Source organism: Hemitrygon akajei, chromosome 24 (genome assembly GCF_048418815.1).
Source record: "Hemitrygon akajei chromosome 24, sHemAka1.3, whole genome shotgun sequence".
Lineage (NCBI taxonomy): Eukaryota > Metazoa > Chordata > Chondrichthyes > Myliobatiformes > Dasyatidae > Hemitrygon > Hemitrygon akajei.
Genome location: NC_133147.1, coordinates 47,219,793 through 47,243,249, shown reverse-complemented (window position 1 = coordinate 47,243,249; position 23,457 = coordinate 47,219,793). Strand labels below are relative to the sequence as shown.

The 23,457-nt window shown below is 43.0% G+C and overlaps 1 protein-coding gene across 1 annotated transcript in view; it reads right to left on the bottom strand.

Moving 5' to 3' along the window:
- Positions 1-5,722, bottom strand: part of LOC140715712 (synaptonemal complex central element protein 1) — a 72,905-nt gene extending 67,183 nt beyond the window's left edge. The window contains exons 1-2 of the mRNA XM_073028083.1: positions 5,679-5,722; positions 2,350-2,594 (exon numbers count right to left, since the gene is read on the bottom strand). Coding sequence (XP_072884184.1) covers positions 2,350-2,594; positions 5,679-5,722 — 289 coding nt within the window. The remainder of the gene's footprint in view (positions 1-2,349; positions 2,595-5,678) is intronic.
- Positions 5,723-23,457: the final 17,735 nt, after the last annotated feature.

Below are 23,457 nucleotides of genomic sequence, written 5' to 3'. Positions count from 1 at the left end.
ATCTCTCTCACTAATGACTCCTTAAACCTCACCCTGTCCCTCTATACACTTCCCTGTAATTCACCCCTCTACACCACTCTCTATGACAACCCTACACACCTGCCTGTCTCCATGACACCATCTACATTCATTCTGTCCCTATAACTCCCAGACTCCTTCCTGTCCCCATAAAAACACTCTACTCCCCTCACCGTCGCTGCGATACTTCCCACATACCTCCGGCCCCATTACCCCACTACACTCCACCTTGACCACCGGACTCCTCTGCACTCCACCCTCTCCCCGTGACCCCTCTATACCCTACCCTCTCCCCATGACCTCTCTATAACCCACCGTCTCCGTGACTCCTCTATACCCTACCCTTCCCCGTGACCCCTCTATACCCTACCCTCTCCCTATGACCTCTCTATAACCCACTGTCTCCGTGACTCCTCTATACCCTACCCTCTCCCCGTGACCCCTCTATACCCTACCCTCTCCCCGTGACCCCTCTATACCCTACCCTCTCCCCGTGACCCCTCTACACCCATACACTGACGCTTCAGCATGGCTCCATGTCTCACAAGCCCCCACACCCCACCGTTATCTTATTAACACTCTCAATTACAGAGGCGATGTCAGAATTCTTTTTTACACAGGGAGTGACGGGTGCCAGGGGTGATGGTGAAGGCCGATACACAAGGGACATCTAAGTATGTCTTAGACTGTCACATGGATGATAGACATATTGCGGACCAGTTTGGAGAACCTTGGTGAATTGTGTTCAGTTCTGGTCGACTCATTATAGGAAAGGTGTGAAAGCTTTAGAGAAGGTGCAGAGACTTACCGGGATGCTGTCTGCATTAGAGAGCATGTCTTATGCGGATAGGTTGAGCGAGCTTTTCTCTTTGGAGTGAAGGACTCAAGGTGATTTGACAGAAGTGTGCAAGTTGTTATGAGGCATAGATTGAGTGTATAGCCAGAGTGGAAATGGCTAATACACAGGGCATAATTTTAAGGTGATTGGAGATGTCAGAGGTAGGTTTCTTTTAAACAGAGTGGCGAGTGTGCGGAACACCCTGTCAGGGGTGGTGGTACATTAGGGACATTTCAGAAAATCTTAGAGAGGCACATGGATGAAATAAAAATGGGGGGAGGGTAATGTGGGAGAGAAGGGGTAGGTTTATCATGGAGTAGACTAAAAGGTCGCCACAATATTGTGGGCTGAAGCATCTGGATTGTGGTTTACTCTTCTACGTCCTGTGTTTCCCTGGAACCTACCACTGAGCCACCTGTGGTGTGGCACTCCCCGCCAGTCACTGACCCCCATCTGGCTTTCCCTCCCGGCTGCCTCCTTGGGCCGCTTGTTGTTGCTACCTGCCTGTTTCTCATGCGGCGCTCCATCCCTGACACCACCCTTCCCTTGTGCCATCAGAGGCTCAGAATAGAGAGACATCCCTTTAGAACAGAGATGAGGATTAACTTTAGTCAGAGTGTGGTGTATCTGTGGAATTCATTGCCACAGACTGCTGTCGAGACCATGTTATTGAGTATACAGGTGCTCCCTCCCCCCCCCCCCCTTACAAAGGTAGCGCGTTCCTATGAAACCTTTAAGCCAAAATGGCATAAAGTGAAAAACCATTAATTTATATGGGAAAAATCTTCGCAAAAGCAAAAATCCTTTTTGTAATGTGAGAACAGGTTACTAATGCAGGTCTTTTCTAAAAGCGAAGTGGCGTAAAACAGGGGACACTTGTATTTGAAGCAAAGGCTGCTAGGTTCTCGATTTGTCACAGTGTGAAATTTTACGGGGAGAAGGCAGGAGAATGGGGTTGGGAGTGAAATGCATCAGGTGATGATAATAGCTGGGGAAGCTGGCTTTAGGGGAAGAATTGATTTTAGGACCCAGACAGGCTGCTCCCATCCTTTACAGAGCCTACAAATGCCCCTCCCCTGCCAGATGAGATCCATAGGCAGCTGCAAGTTGCTATAGTGTTCAGTTTGCTTTCTGCCACCCCAGTACCATTCCGTGAACCTGTTCAAAGACAAGAGGCCATCTACACGTGCCACATCACCTCATTCCATCCCTGGGATACTCTAATCTCCCATACCTTTACCCAACCCTTGGATAGAAGTGCGAACAATGCATTTAACACCCTGGCTGTGTTCTCCTTTTGCCCCAAAGTGTATCTCACGTTGAGCAGGACGGGTGAGGTGCCGGACTCTTTCTCCCAAGAATGGGCAGAGTGGACCTAGCCTGCGCTGTAGGCTTACTGCAAAAGCCAGAGTCGCTCTTTGCTTTTAAGACAAAAGCTTTGCTCGTATTAAAGACTCCGCATCACCCAAGGCCCTGTGCAAGCGCCCCCTCACCCATCGTCGCCATCTTGCCCGGGAGCAGACGCCTGACGCCCGGCGCTCGAGCCTTTAAGCCAGAGGTGGCGGGAGAGGGCGATGACGTGTCAGACGCGGCGGCCAATGGCTGCGCGGGAGGTGGGGTCCGGCCCCCAGCGCGCGAGCGGCGCTCTGCGTGGGCGGGGTTCCGCGCGCTTCGGCCGTTGGAGGCGGGAAGCGGAGGGGGAAGATGAGAGGGAAGGGGCAATGGCGGTGGGACTAACCTTGGTAGTTTGAGGAGGAAAAGGACAGGGAATGATTTGGGAAAGGAGAATGAGGAAATGGGGGAAATAATGTTGACTAAAGATACAAGGAGGAATGGGGAGAAAAAGATTGGGGAATAAGGGAGAGGAAAGGATGTAGAATGGGAGAGGGAAAGTGGAAACAAACGAAATGAGAAACCAGGAAAGAAATGGTTAAAGAGAGAATGATTAAGTTAATAGAGGAAAGAGGGACGTAAAGGGGGAATGAGAGATGATGGAGCTATGAGTCAGAAAAGAAAGGTAAATGAGGGAATGAGAAGGAAAGGGATGAGGAATGAGTGTGGTAAAAAGTGAGTGTAGAAGTTAGGAGGAGTAAAGGAGAGGAGGGAGATAAAGGGGAATGGTGGTAAAAGAGGGACTGGGGTAAAGGGGAGAATGAAGTATAAAGGGAATATAAAAGAATGAGGGAGGTAAAAGGAATGTGTGGTGGGGAATGGTGAAGTACAAGAGGGAATGAGAAAAGAAAAACATTCTAGAGAGATGAATGAGGCAAGGAGAAAAGCACAGTGGATCTTTTGTACATTAGTACAGTCTTTGCTTATAAAGTCACAGAAAAGTACAGTACAGAAACAGACCCTCTGGCTCATCGAGTCTATGCCAAACAATTTGAACTGCCTACTCCCATCGACCTACACTGGGACCATAGCCCTCCATACCCCTCTCATCCAAACTTCTCTCAAAGTTAAAATTGAGCATGCATGCACCGCTGTACTGGTAGCTCATTCCACACTTTCACGGACCTCTGAGTGAAGCAGTTTCCCCTCATGTTCCCCATAAACTTTTCACTTTTCGCCCTCAACCCATGACCTCTGGTTGTAGTCCCACCCGACCTCAGTGGAAAAAAGCCTGCCTGCACTTGCCCTGTCTTTAACCCTCGTAATTCTGTATACCTCTATCAAATCGCTCCTCAATCTTCTACGTTCCAAGGAATAAAGCCCCAAATTATTCAATCTTTCCTTATAACTCAGGCCCTCTGTTCCTGGCAACATCCTTGTAAATTTGCTCTGTATTCTTTCAACCACATCTTTCCTGTAGGTGGGTGATGTTGGGAATTAGGTCCTGCTAACATCTTGTACAACTTCAGCATAATATCCCATCTCCTGTACTCAGTACTTTGGTTTATGAAGATCAATGTGCCAAAGGGCCCTGGGGATTCGTCTACCCTCATTTGCCTCAAGACAGCAAACACCTCCTCCTCTGTAATCAGTACAAGATCCATAAACTCAATGCTGCTTTGCCTCACTTCTATAGACCCTGTGTCTATAAATACAGATGCAAAAAATCTATTTAAATTTCCCCTCTCTCTTTTGGCTCCACACATGGATTACCATTCTGAGGTTCTAGAGCACTAATTTTGTTCCTTGCAATCCTTTTTCTCTTAACACATATATAGTTTTTCACAAATTCTATTATATTTCTTTATTGTCTTGTAAATGCCTGCAAGAAAGTGAATCGGAAGGTAGTATATGGTGATGTATACGTACTTTAATAATAAGTTTTACTTTAACAGGAGAGAAAGGGGAACACAGAGAGGATTAGGGTGGGGAAAGGAAAAGGATGAAGGAAACGGGTTGATAAGAAGCAGGAGGGCACCAAGAGGGGGATTGAGGGAGGAAAGATGAGGAAAAGAGGGAAGGTGGAAGAGAAGGGAAAAGGAAACAAGAGATGGAAGGAGCAAGAGAGATGGATTTGAAGGGGAAATGATGGTGAGACAGAGACAGAGAGGAGGAGAGAAATTGCTCACTTTCAACCTCCTTGTAGATCACTAAGCAGGTCTGTATAAACTGAATCCTCCCCCCCCCCCCGTCTTGTTCCTCTCCCCCATCCTGCTCAATGCTGTTTACTCCTCAACATTTGTCAGTTCTGATGAAAATTTCTCTCTCTCTAGATGCCACCAGACCAGTGAAGCACTTACAGCAATTTTTGCTCAGATTTTTAGCATCTGCACTACTTCCATTCACAGAGATAGAAGCTCTTATGGCACAGATGCGATCTTGCCGGAGCAGAACTGTATGGAGGCCGAGTCACTGGGTATACTTAAAGCGGAGGCTGATAGGTTTTCGATTAGTAATGGTGTGAAAGGTTACGGGGAGAAGGCAGGAGAGTGAGGCTGCGAAGGTTTTTTGGAAGGAATTGGAATTGTTTATTATTGTCACATCTAGGACAACAAAGTTGCTTCATGGGAGGCAGAGGAGGGGCTACAGGATTGCTTCAAGTTGGTGGACTGAGTTTTATTCAAGGAATCATCTTTTGGATCTGAATGAATATGCCATTGTTGTCACAGACTTGTTGCAGACAGGTGTGTCCTCACGAAAGCATTCTGTGTCTTCCCCAACCATAGCCCTGAATGAACCATGAGATCTGCAGCAAGCTGAGGGCCAGATCAGAGCCATTCAAGTCTGGTGACCAGGAAAATCTTGAGAGGTCCAGGTTACAGTCTCTGAAAAGCCATTTCACAGGCAAAGTGACATTTCTGGACTAAACTTGAATCAATGCTCAACATTTGTGGCAGGGTTTGAATACTATCACCTCCTGTGAAGTAAAATCAAGCAACGTAGGCTTCCAGATGAGCTCAATTCTTTCCTTGCTCGCTTTGACCATCAAAAGATGGAGGAGCCATCACAAACTCCGATAGACCCCAATGATCCTGTGGTCTCTTGAGGCTGACATGTGAACATCCTTCGGGAGGGTGAACCCATGGAAAGCACCTGGCCCAGAAGGGGTACCTGGCCAAGTACTTAAGACCTACGCTCATCAACTGGCTGGAGTGTTCACTGAGATTTTTAACATCTTGCTACGGCACCTAGCTGCTTCAAGCAGGCTTCAATTGTACCAGTGCCGAAGCAGAATGTGGTACCTCCTCAATGACTATTGCCCAGTACCACTTGCATCCACAGTGATGGAGAGGTTGGTGATAAAACATACCAACTCTCGCCCGAGAAGCGACTTTGATCTGCTCCAAATTTCCTGCTGGAGCAACAGATCCACAGCTGATGTCGCCTTATTTGCTCCCTCACTCAACCCTGGAACAGCAAAGATGCTTACATCAGGATGCTCTTTATGGATGACAGCTCGCCATTCAATACCATCATCCCCTCAAAGTTTATCAACAAGCTGCAAGATCCTGGCCTCAAAATCTCTTGTGCAATTGGATCCTCAATCTCCTCACTTTCAGACCCCAGTTATTTTAGATTGGCAACAACATCTCCGCCACAAGGCTGCGTGCTCAGCTCTCTGCTCTACTTGCTTTACAGGTGTGACTGCGTGGCTAAGCACAGCTCCAATGCCATATTCAAGTTAACTGTCATAGGCCGGATCTAAGCTGGGACAATCAGCATATTGGAAGTAGACTGAAAGTCCAGCTGAGTGGTGTCACAATAACCTCTCGCTCAATATCAGCAAGACCAAGATGATTATTGACTTCAGGAGGAAGAAATCCAAAGTCCATGAGCCGGTTCTCATGGGGGTTCAGAGTCACAACCTTTAAATGCCTTGATGTTATTATTTCAGAGGACTTGTCCTGAGCCTGGCACGTAAGTGCAATTACAAAGACAGCCTCTACTTCCATCTGAGTTTGCAAGAATTTGGCCTGACATCTAAAACTTTGATAAACTTTTATAGGTGTGTAGTGGAAAGTATATTGACTGGCTGTGTCACAGCTAGGTATGGAAACACCAATACCCTTAACTGAAAAACAAAGTGGGTATGGGTCCATCACGGGTAAAGCCCTCTCCACCATTGAGCACCATCTACACAAAGTCTTGTCTCAGGAATCATCCGGAACTCCCGCCATCGAAATCATGCTCTCTTCTCACTGCTGCCATCAGGAGGAAGGTGCAGGAGGCTCAGGACTCACACCACCAGGTTCGGGACAGCTATTATCACTCAACCAGCAGGCTTTTGAACCAAAGGGGATAACTTCACTCAGCATCACTTGCCTCATCAGTGAAATATTGCTGCAACCTATGGACTCACTTTCAAGGACTCTTCATCTCACATTATTTATATTTATTACTAAGTTATTATTATTTCTTTGACTCTTTTATATTTGCACACTGGTTGTATGCCCAGTTGGAGCTGCTTTGATAATGCAATAATAATAGGGTATGTTGTGTTGGGAGATTTTAACTTTCCTAGTGTTGATTGGCATCTCCTTAGTGCAAGGGATTTAGATGGGGTGGAGTTTGTTAGGTGTGTTCAGGAAGGTTCCCTGATGCAATTTGTAGATAAGCCAACTAGAGGAGAGGCTGTCCTTGATCTGGTGTTGGGAAATAAACCTGGTCAGGTGTTAGATCTCTCGGTGGGAGAGCATTTTGGAGATAATGACCACACCTCTATCTCCTTCACCATAGCACTGGAGAGGGGTAGGAACAGACAATTTAGGAAGACATTTAATTGGGGCAGGGGGAAATATGTGCTATCAGGCAGGAACCTGGGAGCAGATGTTCTCAGGGAAATGCATGGTAGAAATGTGGCAAATATTCAGGGAACATTTGCATAGGTATGTTCCATTGCGGCACAGAAAGGATGGTAGGGTTAAAGAACCACGGTGTACAATTGATATAGAAAATCTGGTTAAGAAGAAAAGCTTACGCAAGATTCAAGAAACTAGGTACTGTTAGAGCTTTAGAAAATTACAATGTTGCAAGGAAGGAGTTTGAGAATGTAATTAGGAGAGCCAGAAGGGGCCATGAGAAGGCCTTGGTGAGCAGGATTAAGAAAAACTTCAAGGCATTCTACAAGTATGTGAAGAGCAAGAGGATGAGCCGTGCGAGAATAGGACCAATCAGGTGTGATAGTGGAAACTTGTGCATTGAGTTGGGGAAGTAGTGGAGGTACTTAATGAATACTCTGCTTCGAAATTCACCAGTGAAAAGGACCTAGGCAATTGTAGAGATGACTTACAGCTAACTAGAGGCTTTTCCCCCAGGGCTGAAGTGACTAACACCAGGGGGCATATTTTTAAGGTGTTTGGAAATAGGTACCCAAGGAGATGTCAGGGGTAAGTTTTCACACAGAGTGTGGTGGGTGTGTGGAATGCACGGTTGGCGGCGGTGGTGGAAGCCGATACAATAGGGTCTTTTAAGAGCCTCTGAGATAGATACATGGAGCTTAGTAATATAGAGGGCTCTGTGTTAGGGGAATTCTAGGCAGCTTTTAGAGTAGGTTACATGGTCAGCACAACATTGTGGGCCAAAGGGCCTGTAATGTGCCGTAAATTTCTACGTTCTATTATGGTTATTGGATTTTTTGAGCATGCCCACAAGAAAATGAATCTCAGAGTTGGATAGAGTGTCATAAATGTACTTTGATAATAAGTTTACTTTGAACTTTGAACATACATCAAGATACAGTGGAAAACTTTGTTTTGAATGTCACCCATACACATCATTTCATCACATTCAGGAAGTACAAGGGAAAATCAATGAGTTGAACAGCCTCTTTATTCGTAAATTCCTCTGATTCTATGACTACTGACAGGCTGAGACATGTTAGGTTGGGGATGCAAGCTGAATAAGCAACTCTCTTGTAACAGAGAGGTTTTTTAAAAAGCTGGATCTTGGCCAATCCTACCCTTTAGATATTGAAGATTTCTGCTGACTTACACCAGAATGTGTGGTGGCATTTTGCCCCAGCACATCCTTGGTATGCTGTTTGTTAATGCAAACAACATATTTCATAGTGTGTGTGTAATGTCCAGATGATAAATAAATCTGAATCTGAATCAGCATGGTAGTGTAGTGGTTAGCACGATATTACAGCACCACTGACCCAGGTTCAACTTCCGCTGTTGTCTGTAGGGAGTTTTTACGATCTCTCCATGACCACGTGAGATTCTTTCAGTTTGCTCTCACAGTCCAAAGATATATGTGTTAGGGTTGGTAAGTTGTGGGCATGCTATGTTGGCACTGGAAGTATGGCAACACTTTCCGGTTGCCCCGAGCACATTGTTGGTGGTTGATGCAAATGACATTTGTACGTTTCGATGTACACGGTCAGGATGGGAAACAACTTCTTCCCTTAGGCTACAAGACTCCCTGATGCATTCAAAATGTCACTGAATAATTTGTGCTGTACCCTACAAGATTTAATTTATACACTTTACTTTATTATTCATTGTTGGTGGTAGACTTCAGGAAGGTGTAAACGACCTGCATTCCCATCCCCGAAGTCGACTGGGACTACAAAAACTGGACTGGACTAAAATTATAGGGGCTCTGTACAAACAGGGACAGAGCTGACTGTACTTCCTGAGGAGACTCCGGTCATTCAACATCTGCAGTACTCTGCTGAATCTGAATCTGAGAAGGCTGGTTCCGTTCTGGGGGTGGGATTCCCCGGTGGTTGTGTCTGAGAGGAGACAGACAGACAGACAGACAGACAGACATACTTTATTGATCCCGAGGGAAATTGGGTTTCGTTACAGCTGCACCACCAAGAATAGTGAAGAAATATTGCAATATAAAACCACAAATAATTAAATAATAATAAGTTAATCATACCAAGTGGAAATAAGTCCAGGACCAGCCTATTGGCTCAGGGTGTCTGACACTCCGAGGGAGGAGTTGTAAAGTTTGATGGCCACAGGCAGGAATGACTTCCTATGACGCTCAGTGTTACATCTCGGTGGAATGAGTCTCTGGCTGAATGTACTCCTGTGCCTAACCAGTACGTTATGGAGTGGATACGGAGTGGAGGATGCTGGAGAAGCCATGGAGCATCATGGACAATCCCTCTCACCCCCTCCATGACATACTGGACAAACAGAGGAGCACGTTTAGTAACAGACTGACTCCACCACTGAACACCACAGGAGATCCTTTCTCCCTGTGGCTATAAGACTCCACAACTCCTCCTCCTTAAGTATATGGTTTCATTGCACACCTGTATTTTGCACCAATACTTTTTAACACACATTTTGTATTCTTTTCCGTACCTCAATGCTTACATTTCATATTTTAAAGTTTATACTTCTGACTGAACTATATAACATATAACAATTACAGCACGGAAACAGGCCATCTCGGCCCTTCTAGTCCGTGCCGAACACTTACTCTCACCTAGTCCCACCGACCTGCTCTCAGCCCATAACCCTCCATTCCTTTCCTGTTCATATACCTCTCCAATTTTTAAAAAAATGACAAAATCGAATCTGCCTCTACCACTTCTACTGGAAGCTCGTTCCACACAGCTACTGCGCTCTGAGTAAAGAAATTCCCCCTCGTGTTACTCCTAAACTTTTGCCTCCAACTCTCAACTCATGTCCTCTTGTTTGAATCTCCCCTACTCTCAATGGAAAAAGCCTATCCACGTCAACTCTATCTGTCCCCCTCATAGTTTTAAATACCTCTATCAAGTCCCCCCTCAACCTTCTAAGCTCCAAGGAATAAAGACCTAACTTGTTCAACCTTTCTCTGTAACTTAAGATTGTTGCAATCTTAAATAAAGTTTTATCTTATTTGAAGATTTAATTTTTACTTACCAAATTTATCATGTTTTATGCATACTACTGTGCTTCACACACTGGTCTGGAGAAACGTCTCATTTGTCGGTATACGCGTATATAGTTAAATGACAATAAACTTGACTTGACAAATAAAGCTCATCTTGAATCTAAAGTTTTGCGGTACAGTATAGGTGCAGTTAGTACTCTGACCAGTAGATGGTGCTGAGTGACAACGTTAAGCTTGTGATCAACTACAACACACACAAAATGCTGGTGGAACACAGCAGGCCAGGCAGCATCTACAGGGAGAAGCGCTGTCGACGTTTCGGGCCGAGACCCTTTGTCAGGACTAACCGAAAGGAAAGATAGTAAGAGATTTGAAAGTAGTGGGGGGAGGGGGAAATGCAAAATGATAGGAGAAGACTGGAGGGGGTGGGATGAAGTTAAGAGCTGGAAAGGTGATTGGCGAAAGTGATACAGAGCTGGAGAAGGGAAAGGATCATGGGACGGGAGGCCTCAGGAGAAAGAAAGGGTGGGGGGAGCACCAGAGGGAGATGGAGAACAGGCAAACAACTAAATATGTCAGGGATGGGGTAAGAAGGGGAGGAGGGGCATTAACGGAAGTTAGAGAAGTCAATGTTCATGCCATCAGGTTGGAGGCTACCCAGCTGGTATATAAGGTGTTGTTCCTCCAACCTGAGTTTGGATTCATTTTGACAGTAGAGGAGGCCATGGATAGACATATCAGAATGGGAATGGGAAGTGGAATTAAAATGTGTGGCCACTGGGAGATCCTGCTTTCTCTGCTGACAGAGCGTAGGTGTTCAGCGAAACGGTCTCCCAGTCTGCGTCAGGTCTCACCAATATATAAAAGGCCACACCGGGAGCATCGGACGCAGTATACCACACCAGCCGACTCACAGGGGAAGTGTCTCCTCACCTGGAAGGACTGTCTGGGGCCCTGAATGGTGCTGAGGGAGGAAGTGTAAGGGCAGGTGTAGCACTTGCTCCGTTTACAAGGATAAGTGCCAGGAGGGAGATCGGTGGGAAGGGATGGGGGGGGGACGAGTGGACAAGGGAGTCGCGTAGGGAGCGATCCCTGCGGAAAGCAGCGGCGGGGGGAGGGAAAAATGTGTTTGGTAGTGGGATCCTGTTGGAGGTGGCGGAAGTTACGGAGAATTATACGTTGGACCTGGAGGCTGGTGGGGTGGTAGGTAAGGACAAGGGGAACCGAGGGCGGATGTGCGAGAAATGGGAGAGATGCGTTTGAGAGCAGAGATGATGGTGGATGAAGGGAAGCCCCTTTGTTTAAAAAAGGAAGACATCTCCTTTGTCCTGGAATGAAAAGCCTCATCCTCATCAAATCCAGCCTCCGGATCCAACACATTATCCTCCGCAACTTCCGCCACCTTCAACAGGACCCCACCACCCAGCACATCTTTCCCTCCCTACCCCCCTCAGCTTTTCGCAGGGATCGTTCCCTCCGCGACTACCTGGTTCACACGTCCCTCCCCACAGAACTCCCACCTGGCACTTATCCCTGTAAGTGCAAATGCTACACCTGTCCCCAAACCTCCCCCCTTACCACCATTCCCGGTCCCAGACAGTCCTTCCAGGTGAGGCAACACTTCCACCTGCGAGTCTGCTGGAGTCATCTATTGCATCCGGTGTGGCCTCCTCTACATCAGCGAGACCCGACGCAGATTGGGGGACCGCTTCGTCGAGCACCTCTGCTCCATCCGTCACAACAGACAGGACCTCCCGGTTGCCACCCACTTCAACTCTGCCTCTCATTCCCATCTAGATATGTCTGTACATGGCCTCCTCTACTGCCATGATGAGGCCAAACTCAGGCTGGTGGAGCAACACCTCATCTACCATCTGGGTAGCCTCCAGCCTGGTGGTATGAACATTGAATTCAAAAATTTCTGGTAATTCCCTCCCCTTCCCTTCCCCTATCCCAGGTCCCTCTCTGCCTCTCTCCCCTTTCAACTTTCTGCTCCTTTACCTCTACAGTTCTTTCATGCTTATCCCCTCCCCCCTTTATCCTTCCTCTGATTGGTTCTCCACCTGGCGCCTCTAGCCCTTCCCCCTCCCCTATCTCTATTACTGGGCTTCGGCCCTCTCTTCCCCCCCGTTCCTGATGAAGGGTCTCGGCCCGAAACGTTGGCTACTCTTTTCTCACGGATGCTGCCTGACCTCCAGCGTCGTGTACGTATACTTTACCAGCAAGTAGCCGATACGGAATTATCAGACTCAGGTTTAATATCACCGGATAGGTCATCAAATTAGTTGTCTTTGCGGCAGCAATACAGTGCAATACTGAATTACAGTAAGTATATAAATATTAAATAGTTAAATTAAATAAGTTGTGCGAAAAATTTTTTAAAAAGCAACACACACAAAATGCTGGAGGAAGGGCCTGTAATGTGCTGTAGATTTTCTATGTTTCTATGGTAACTCAGCGGGCCAGGCAGCATCTATGGAAACAGAATCAGATTTAATATCACTGGCATATGTTGTGAATTTCTTAACTTTACAGCAACAGCAACACAATGAAACACACGATATACAAATACAGAGAGAAACAGTTACATTGAGTAGATGTACTGTACGTCTGTTAAATAGCAGAAAATTAGTGCAAAAATAACAGAAATATAAAAAGTAGTGAGGTAGTGTTCATGGGTTCAATGTCCATCTAGAAATCAGATGGCAGAGGGGAAGGAGCTGTTCCTGAATCGCCGAGCGTGTGCCTTCCCAACAATAACGAGCGTGAAGAGGGTATATTAGGGGTAGAGGGGCATCCTCAGTGATGGATACCACCTTCCTAAGGCACTGCTCCTTGAAGGTGTCTTGGTTGGCCATGGTGGAGCTGACTGATTTTACAAGTTTCCTGGGCAGTAGCCCCCCCCCCCACTCATACCAGACAGTGATGCAGCCAGTCAGAAAGATCTCCATGGTACACTTGTGGAAGATTGCGAGTGTTTTAGTTGACAAACCTGTGGTGAACTACATATACAACTACACGCCCCTCTGCTGACTGATCCTGTGGCTCCTCCGTCAGACCCCCGCTGACTGCTCCTGTGACTCCTCCCACTGACCCCTGTATAAAGGCGATTGGAGGCACTGCTCCTCTCTCAGTCTCCAGGATGTTGTGTGATGGTCTCTTGCTGCTGACAGTGCTTTCCTCCAGCCAATAAAAGCCTATCTCGCCTCACATCTCCGAGAGTTATTGATGGTGCATCAAAACCAAATCTCCTCAAACCTCTGAAGAAATGTAACCACTGTCTTGCCTTCTTCATAGCTGCATCAATACGTTGTGCCCAGGTTCAGAGATATCGCTCACTCTCTCCACTTCCGATCCCTCTATGAGGATTGGTTTGTGTTCTCTCTTCTCGCCCTTCCTGAAGTCAACAATCAGCTCTTTGGTCTTGCTGACGTTAAGTGCAAGGTTGTTGGTGCAACAGCACGCAGCTAACTGGTACATCTCGCTCCTGTCCACCCTTTAATTAACATCTGAAGTTCTGCCAACAATGTTTGTATCATCAGCAAATTCATAGATGGCATTTGAGCTGTGCCTAGCCACACAGTCATGAGTGTAGAGAGCGTAGAGCAGTGGGCTAAGCACACATTCCCATGGCGCGCCAGTGTTGATTGTCAGCGAGGTGGAGATGTTATTTCCAATCTGCACAGATTGTGCTCTTCCAGTTAGGAAGTTAAGGCTCCAGTTTCAGAGGGAGTTACAGAGGCCCACGTTCTGCAGCTTTTCAATCAGGACTGTAGGAACGATGGTGTTAAATGCTGAGCTATAGTCAATAACCAACAGCAATCTGACGTAGGTACAGTGGCATGCAAAAGTTTGGGCACCCCAGTCAAAATTTCTGTTACTGTAAATAGTTAAGTGAGTAGAAGATGAACTGATCTCCAAAAGTCATAAAGTTAAAGATGAAACATCCTTTTCAACATTTAAAGCAAGATTAGTGTATTATTTTTGTTTTGTACAATTTTAGAGTGAAAAATGGAAAGGAGCACCATGCAAAAGTTTGGGCATGCCAAGAGATTTGAGCTCTCAGATAACTTTTACCAAGGTCTCAGACCTTAATTAGCTTGTTAGGGCTATGGCTTGTTCACAGTCATCGTTAGGAAAGGCCAGGTGATGCAAATTTCAAAGCTTTATAAATACCCTGACTCCTCAAACCTTGTCCCAACAATCAGCAGCCATGGGCTCCTCTAAGCAGCTGCCGAGGACTCTGAAAATTAAAATAAATGATGCCCACAAAGCAGGAGAAGGCTATAAGAAGATAGCAAAGTGTTTTCAGGTAGCCGTTTCCTTAGTTTGTAATGTAATTAAGAAATGGCAGTTAACAGGAACGGTGGAGGTCAAGTTGAGGTCTGGAAGACCAAAAAAAAACTTTCCAAGAGAACTACTCATAGGATTGCTAGAAAGGCAAATCAAAACCCCCGTATGACTGCAAAAGACCTTCAGGAAGATTTAGCAGACTCTGGAGTGGTGGTGCACTGTTCTACTGTGCAGCGACACCTGCACAAATATGACCTTCATGGAAGAGTCATCAGAAGAAAACCTTTCCTGCGTCCTCACCACAAAATTCAGCATCAGAAGTTTGCAAAGGAACATCTAAACAAGCCTGATGCATTTTGGAAACAAGTCCTGTGGACTGATGAAGGTAAAATAGAACTTTTTGGCCGCAATGAGCAAAGGTATGTTTGGAGAATAAAGGGTGCAGAATTTATGAAAAGAACACCTCTCCAACTGTTAAGCACGGGGATGGATCGATCATGCTTTGGGCTTGTGTTGCAGCCAGTGGCATGGGGAACATTTCACTGGTAGAGGGAAGAATGAATTCAATTAAATACCAGCAAATTCTGGAAGCAAATATCACACTGTCTGTAAAAAAGCTGAAGATGAAAAGAGGATGGCTTCTACAACAGGATAATGATCCTAAACACACCTCAAAATCCACAATGGACTACCTCAAGAGGCGCAAGTTGAAGGTTTTGCCATGGCCCTCACAGTCCCCTGACCTAAACATCATTGAAAATCTGTGGACAGACCTCAAAAGAGTAGTGCATGCAAGACGGCCCAAGAATCTCACAGAACTAGAAGTCTTTTGCAAGGAAGAATGGGCCAAAATCCCCCAAACACGAATTGAAAGATTCTAAGCTGGCTACAGAAAGTGTTTACAAGCTGTGATACTTGCCAAAGGGGGTGTTACTAAGTACTGACCATGCAGGGTGCCTAAACTTTTGCTTCGGGCCCTTTTCCTTTTTTGTTATTTTGAAACTGTAAAAGATGGAAATAAAAAAGCAATCTTGCTTAAAATATTAAAGAAAAGTGTCATCTTTAACTTTATGCCTTTTGGAAATCAGGTCATCTTTTACTCGCTTAGCTATTCACAGTAACAGAATTGTTGACAGGGGTGCCCAAACTTTTGCATGCCACTGTAAGTTAATCGGCCACCATAAATTACCCCTCGTGAGTGGATGAGTGATGAAATGTGGGAGGGGTTGAGAGGAATGTGAAAGATTAAAATAAGATTAGTGTCAATGGTTTCGTTTGGAGAAGGAAGTTGGACGATCAGAACGGGAGTGTGGTGGGAGCCATCTTGAATTTTTCTTATTCTCATCGGAGTTAAGAGGGGTGGGACTGCGCAGTTGTGTGATGGTGGGCAGTGAAGCGGGGAAGATTTTAAAAGGGCACAGCCTTAAACAGCGGGCAGCGGAGTGAGCCGGAAGCAGAGTGAGGGCTTAAGGGCTTTGGCTCATTGGGCTTAGGCGGAAACGGGCGAGGCAAGGTAGGTTTAGGTTTCAGTTTTTCCTGTTAATTGAGGAAAGGGGGAAGTATGAGTGTGAGGGCAGCTTGTTGTTCTCGGTGTCGGATGTGGGAGGTCCTGGAGTCTCCTAGCCTCCCGGACGTCCACATCTGCGCCAGGTGCGCCAAGGGACCGTGTTAGGGAACTGGAGCTGCAGCTCGTTGACCTTTGTGTGGTCAGGGAGTGAGGAGTTACAGGCAGGTGGTCACACCGGGACCATGGGAGGCAGACAAATGGGTCACAGTTAGGAGGGGGAAGGGGAAGAGTCAGGTACTAGAGAGTACCCCAGTGGCTGTACCCATTAACAATCAGTACTCCTGTTTGAGTACTGTTGGGGGGGACAGTCTACCTGGGGGAAGCAACAGTGGCCGTGGGAACGTGGGAAAGGAAGAGGAAGGCAGTAGTAATAGGGGACTCGATAGTTAGGGGGTCAGATAGGTGATTCTGTGGACGCAGTCAGGAGACCCGGATGGCGGTTTGCCTCCCTGGTGCTAGGGTTCAGGATGTTTCTGATTGCGTCCAAGATATCCTGCAGTGGGAGGGTGAGGAGCCAGAGGTCGTGGTACATATAAGTACCGATGACATAGGTAGGAAAAGGGAAGAGGTCCTGAAAGGAGAATACAGGGAGTTAGGAAGGCAGTTGAGAAGAAGGACCACAAAGGTAGTAATCTCAGGATTACTGCCTGTGCCACGCGACAGTGAGAGTAAGAATGGAATGAAGTGGAGGATAAATGCGTGGCTGAGGGATTGGAGCAGGGGGGCAGGGATTCAAGTTTCTGGATCATTGGGACCTCTTTTGGGGCAGGTGTGACCTGTACAAAAAGGACGGGTTACACTTGAATCCTAGGGGGACCAATATCCTGGCGGGGAGATTTGCTAAGGCTACTGGGGAGACTTTAAACTAGAATGGTTGGGGGGTGGGAATCAGATTGAAGAGACTAGGGGAGAGGAGGTTAGTTCACAAACAGAGAAAGCTAGTAGACAGTATGTGAGGGAGGATAGGCAGGTGATAGAGAAGGGGAGCGCTCAGACCGAAGATGTAGGGGAGAAGGAAGAAAAAGATAATAAAGTTGATCGCATTGTTAGGGATAAACAGTGAGGAAGAGGTGGAGAGTTTCTTAAATGCATCTATTTTAATGCTAGGAGCATTGTAAGAAAGGTGGATGAGCTTAGAGCATGGATTGATACCTGGAAATATGATGTTGTAGCTATTAGTGAAACATGGTTGCAGGAGGGGTGAGATATTCCTGGATTTCATTGCTTCAGGTGTGGTAGAATCGGAGGGGCAAGAGGAGGAGGTGTTGCATTGCTTGTCTGAGAAAATATTATAGCGGTGCTTTGGCAGGATAGATTACAGGGCTCTTCTAGGGAGACTATTTGGGTGGAATTGAGGAATGGGAAAGGTGTAGTAACACTTGTAGGGGTGTATTATAGACCACCTAATGGGGAGCGAGAATTGGAGGAGCAAATTTGTAAGGAGATAGCAGATATTTGTAGTAAGCACAAGGTTGTGATTGTGGGAGATTTTAATTTAACACATAGACTGGGAAGCCCATACTGTAAAAGGGCTGGATGGTTCGGAGTTTGTAAAATGTGTGCAGGATAGTTTTTTGCAGCAATACATCGAGGTACCGACGAGAGAAGGGGCAGTGTTAGATCTCCTTTCTTTCTTTTTAAATCTTTTTATTAATTTTTAAGAAAAACTTAAGTAAAATATAAGTACAAAACATTTGAGAGTACACAATTAATAGATTAATTAACAATCAGATATGTATTAATCAATATATAAAGTCTCCCAAACTCATAGTATTAATGTAAAGGATTTAAGAAAAAAAAGAAAAAGGAGAAAAAGAACCCCCCCCCCAAAAAACTAAAAGAATAAAAAAAAACAACTAATAAAAAAAAACTAACCAACATGGGCAATTGCATAATGTTAAATACATACAGTAGTGCCGATGACTCCGAACCTCCATCCATACAATTCAGGATAGTAACAATAAGGTTCAGGATCAGACCATTTAATTCATATGAAAATGTTGAATAAATGGTCTCCAAGTTTCCTCAAATTTAACTGAAGAATTAAAAACCGCACTTCTAATTTTTTCTAAACTCAAACAGGAAATAGTTTGAGAAAACCACTGAAATACAGTTGGAGGATTATTTTCTTTCCAATTCAGTAAAATAGATCTTCTAGCCATTAGTGTAACAAATGCAATCATTCGTTGGGATGAAGCGGATAGACGCTTATTATCTATCATTGGTAGACCAAAAATTGCGGTAAAAGGATGTAGTTGGAGATTAATATTTAAAACTCTTTAAATAATATTAAAAATATCTTTCCAATAGTTTTGTAAACAAGGACAAGACCAAAACATATGGGTCAACGAAGCAATATCAGAATGACATCTATCACAGGTTGGATTAACATAAGAATAAAATCGAGCAAGTTTATCTTTAGACATGTGAGCTCTATGTACAACCTTAAATTGTATTAGAGCATGTTTAGCACAGATAGAGGATGAGTTTACCAATGATAATTTTTTCCCATTGTTCAGTAGATATAGGGCAATGCAATTCTTCCTGCCATTCCTTCTTAATTTTTTCTGATATATCTGACTGTACATTCATAATCATATTATAAATAATAGTTACTAAACCCTTTTGACAAGGATTGAGAGCTAAAATTCTTTCTGTAATGTCCAATGGACATTCTTTCGAAAAAGACTTTAGTTCATTATATAAAAAATTTCTAACTTGTAAATATCTAAAAAAATGGATTTTAGATAAATCATATTTATTAGATAACTGTTCAAAGGACATAATGTTATCATCCAAAAACAGATCACGAAAACTTGTTATACCTTTTGTTTTCCATAAAAGAAAAGCTTGATCTATAGATGATGGTCGAAAGAAGTAGTTAGATATTATAGGACTTAACAGCATAAACTTATTCAAACCAAAAAATTTACAAAATTGAAACCAGATTCGTAATGTATACTTGACTATGGGATTAGTTATCTGTTTATTCAATTTGAGTAACGAAAAAGGAAGTGAAGATCCTAAGATTGAGATCAATGAGAAATCTTGCACAGATTTACATTCCAAATTTACCCATTGTGGGCCAGCCACTGTAGTCGATTCTTGTGTCCAAAATATCAAATACCGTATATTAACTGCCCAATAGTAAAATCTTAAATTTGGTAGAGCCAAGCCGCCCTCCTTCTTAGGCTTCTGTAAATATTTTTTACCTAGCCTAGGATTTTTGTTCTGCCACAAATACGAAGATATTTTAGAGTCAACCATATCAAAAAAAGATTTAGGAATAAAAATTGGTAATGCTTGAAATAGATATAGAAATTTAGGTAGTATCATCATCTTAATGGCATTAACTCTGCCTACCAAAGACAAAGATAGTGGGGACCACCTATTAGCAAGTTGCTTAATTTGATCTATTAAAGGTAAAAAATTAGTTTTAAATAAATCTTCATGTTTTTTAGTAATTTTAATACCTAAATAAGTAAAATAATCTGTAACAATTCTGTATGGTACATGATTATAAATTGAAATATGCATATTTAATGGAAAAAGTTCACTCTTATTAAAATTCAATTTATATCCAGAAAAATTACTAAATTGAGCAAGCAAAGAAGAAATAGCAGGAATAGATCTTTCAGGGTCAGATATATATAATAACAAATCATCCGCATATAATGATACCTTATACATCGTCTCCCCACGGGTAATGCCTAAAATATTGGGTGATTCACGAATGGCTATAGCCAAGGGTTCTAAAGCAATGTCAAATAATAAAGGGCTTAAAGGACAACCTTGCCTTGTACCCCGAAATAACTGAAAAAAAGGGGATCTTTGATTATTGGTAAAGACCGAAGCTAAAGGTTTATGATATATTAATTTAATCCATGATATAAATTTTGAACTAAAATTAAACTGTTGCAATGTATTAAATAAATATGACCATTCGACTCTATCAAATGCTTTTTCGGCTTCTAAAGAGATGACACATTCTGGGATTTTAGATGAAGAGGTATAAACAATATTAATTAATTTTCTAATGTTAAAAGATGAATAGCGATTTTTAATAAATCCAGTCTGATCCTCAGAAATAATCCAAGGCAATATATTTTATAATCTAATAGCCAAAATTTTACTAAAAATCTTAAAATCCGTATTCAGCAAAGATATAGGCCGATAGGATGCACATTCAGTAGGGTCTTTATCTTTTTTACGAATTAAAGAAATAGAAGCTTCATAAAAAGATTGTGGTAGTTTACCTATACTTAATGCATCTTTAAAAATTTTACAAAGCCAAGGAGAAAGTATGGAAGAAAAGGATTTTAAAAATTCTGCAGAAAAACCATCTGGACCCGAAGCTTTACCCGAATTCATTGAAAAAATAGCCTTTTCTATTTCAGACTCCGTAATAGGTGTATCCAAAAATACACTATCCTCAACAGTTACTTTTGGAATATTCAATTTCCTTAAGAATTCATTCATTATAGAAGAGTCCTTAGTACATTCTGATTGATATAAAGAATTATAAAAATCTTGAAAGGCTTTATTTATCTCTTTATGATCAATCGTCAAAGTACCATCTTGTTCGCGAATCCTAGTAATTTGTCGCTTATCCGAAACAATTTTCAATTGGTTAGCTAGTAGTTTACCAGACTTATCTCCATATGTATAGAATTGAGCTTTCGATTTAATTAACTGACTTTCAATCGAGGAGGTTAATAATAAACTATGCTCCATTTGAAGTTCCACTCTTTCTTTATAAAGTTCTTTACTAGGGGTCAATGAATAGATCTTGTCAATTGCCTTAATTTTATCAACTAATGTTAATATTTTAGAATTAGTTCGTTTCCTAACTCCGGCAGAATATGAAATAATCTGTCCACGAATATATGCCTTAAAAGTATCCCACAAAATTCCACTAGAGATCTCTGCTGTAGAATTTATTGAGAAAAACAAATCAATTTGCTGTTTAATAAAGTTGACAAAGTCAGAGTCCTGCAGTAAAACAGGATTAAGCCTCCAACCTTTAGTACTAATATATGAATCCGTCACCTTAATAGATAACTTCAAAGGTGCATGATCAGATATAGTAACAGAGTCATATTTACAATCCATAACATCTGTAAGTAAATGCTGATCAATGAAAAAGTAATCAATTCTTGAGTAATTATGATACACATGGGAAAAGTATGAGAACTCTTTGTCATTAGGGTGTAGAAAACGCCAAATTTCACAAATAGCTGAGTCAATCATAAAAGAATTAATAAGAGAAGCCGATTTATTTGGAAAAGTTTGAGTGGGCTTGGATCTATCCATCAAAGGGTTTAGACAACAATTAAAATCCCCGCCCATTATCAATCTATATTGATTCAGATTGGGAAAGGATGTAAATAAGCATTTAAAAAATTCAGGACAGTCAGTATTTGGAGCTTAAATATTAACTAAAACAACTTTTTGATTAAAAAGTAAACCAGTAATAAGCAAAAATCTACCTTGCGGATCTGAAATTGTTTCATGATGTATAAAAGCAGTTGATGAGTCTATAAAAATAGAAACACCTCTCACTTTGGCTTGCGAATTTGAGTGATACTGTTGGCCCTTCCAAAACCTAAACAACCGCTGACTATCCACCTTCCTTACATGAGTCTCTTGTACAAAAATAAAATTAGCATTCATTCTATGGAATACTTTGAATACTTTTTTCCGTTTGATCGGATGATTTAAACCATTAGTATTCCAAGAAACAAAGTTAATAGTCTTATCCATATTGACAATATATATTACAGTTAACACATAAGTTTGAAAGAAAAGTGAACTCATGAACCCGGAAGAAGGAAGTAAGTTCAAGGGGAAACCGGAAGTCACAGCACTGCAGCCATTTTTGTAGTTTCATATAAGCCCATGAAATAAAACTAAGCAAAAAGCAAGCGAAAAAAAGAGAAAAAAGAAAAATCCCCCTCCCACCACCCTCAAAACCCCAGGAAAAAAGCCAAAAAGAGGCAAGCAAGCGATCTAATACTAAAATTACCCCCTTGTCTCAAGACGGCAACTCGAACGTAACAAAGTTAAAAAAAAAATACAAACAACCCAGTGTTAGATCTCCTGTTAGGGAATGAGATAGGTCAGGTGACGGACATTTGTGTTGGGGAGCACTTCGGGTCCAGTGATCACAATAACATTACTTTCAATATAATTATGGAGAAGGATAGGACTGGACCCAGGGTTGAGATTTTTGATTGGAGAAGGCTAACTTTGAGGAGATGCGAAAGGACTTAGAAGGAGTGGATTGGGACAATTTGTTTTATGGGAAGGATGTAATAGAGAAATGGAGGTCACTTAAAGGTGAAATTTTGAGGGTACAGAATCTTTATGTTCCTGTTAGGTTGAAAGGAAAGGTTAAAAGTTAGAGAGCACCATGGTTTTCAAGGGATATTGGAGACTTGGTTTGGAAAAAGAGGGAGATCTATAATAAATATAGGCAGCATGGAGTAAATGAGGTGCTTGAGGAATATAAAGAATGTAAAGAGTCTTAAGAAAGAAATTAGAAAAGCTAAAAGAAGATACAAGGTTGCTTTGGCAAGTAAGGTGAAAATAAATCCAAAGGGTTTCTAGTTATATTAATAGCAAAAGGATAGTGAGGGATAAAACTGGTCCCTTAGAGAATCAGAGTGGATAGCTATGTGTGGAGCTGAAAGAGATGGGGGAGATTTTGAACAATTTCTTTTCTTCGGTATTCACTAAAGAGAAGGATATTGAATTGTGTAAGGTAAGGGAAACAAGTAGGGAAGTTATGGAAACTATGACGATTAAAGAGGAGGAAGTACTGGCACTTTTAAGGAATATAAAAGTGGATAAATCTCCCGGTCCTGACAGGATATTGCCAAGGACCTTGAGGGAAGTTAGTGTAGAAATAGCAGGGGCTCTGACAGAGATATTTCAAATGTCATTAGAAACATTTGAAAAATGTCATTAGGATTGGCGTATTGCTCATGTGGTTCCATTGTTCAAAAAGGGTTCTAAGAGTAAACCTAGCAATTATAGGCCTGTCAGTTTGATGCCAGTGGTGGGTAAATTAATGGAATAATTGTATAGACAGGGTCTGATTAGGAACAGTCAACATGGATTTGTGCGTGGAAGGTCATGTTTGACAAATCTTATTGAATTTTTTGAAGAGGTTACAAGGAAAGTTGACGAGGGTAAGGCAGTGGATGTTGTCTGTATGGACTTCAGTAAGGCCTTTGACAAGGTTCCACACGGAAGGTTAGTTAGGAAGGTTCAATCGTTGGGTATTAATATTGAAGTAGTAAAATGGATTCAACAGTGGCTGGATGGGAGATGCCAGAGAGTAGTGGTGGATAACCGTTTGTCAGGTTGGAGGCCGGTGACTAGTGGTGTGCCTCAGGGATCTGTACTGGGTCCAATGTTATTTGTCATATACATTAATGATCTGGATGATGGGGTGGTAAATTGGATTAGTAAGTATGCAGATGATACTAAGGTAGGTGGCGTTGTG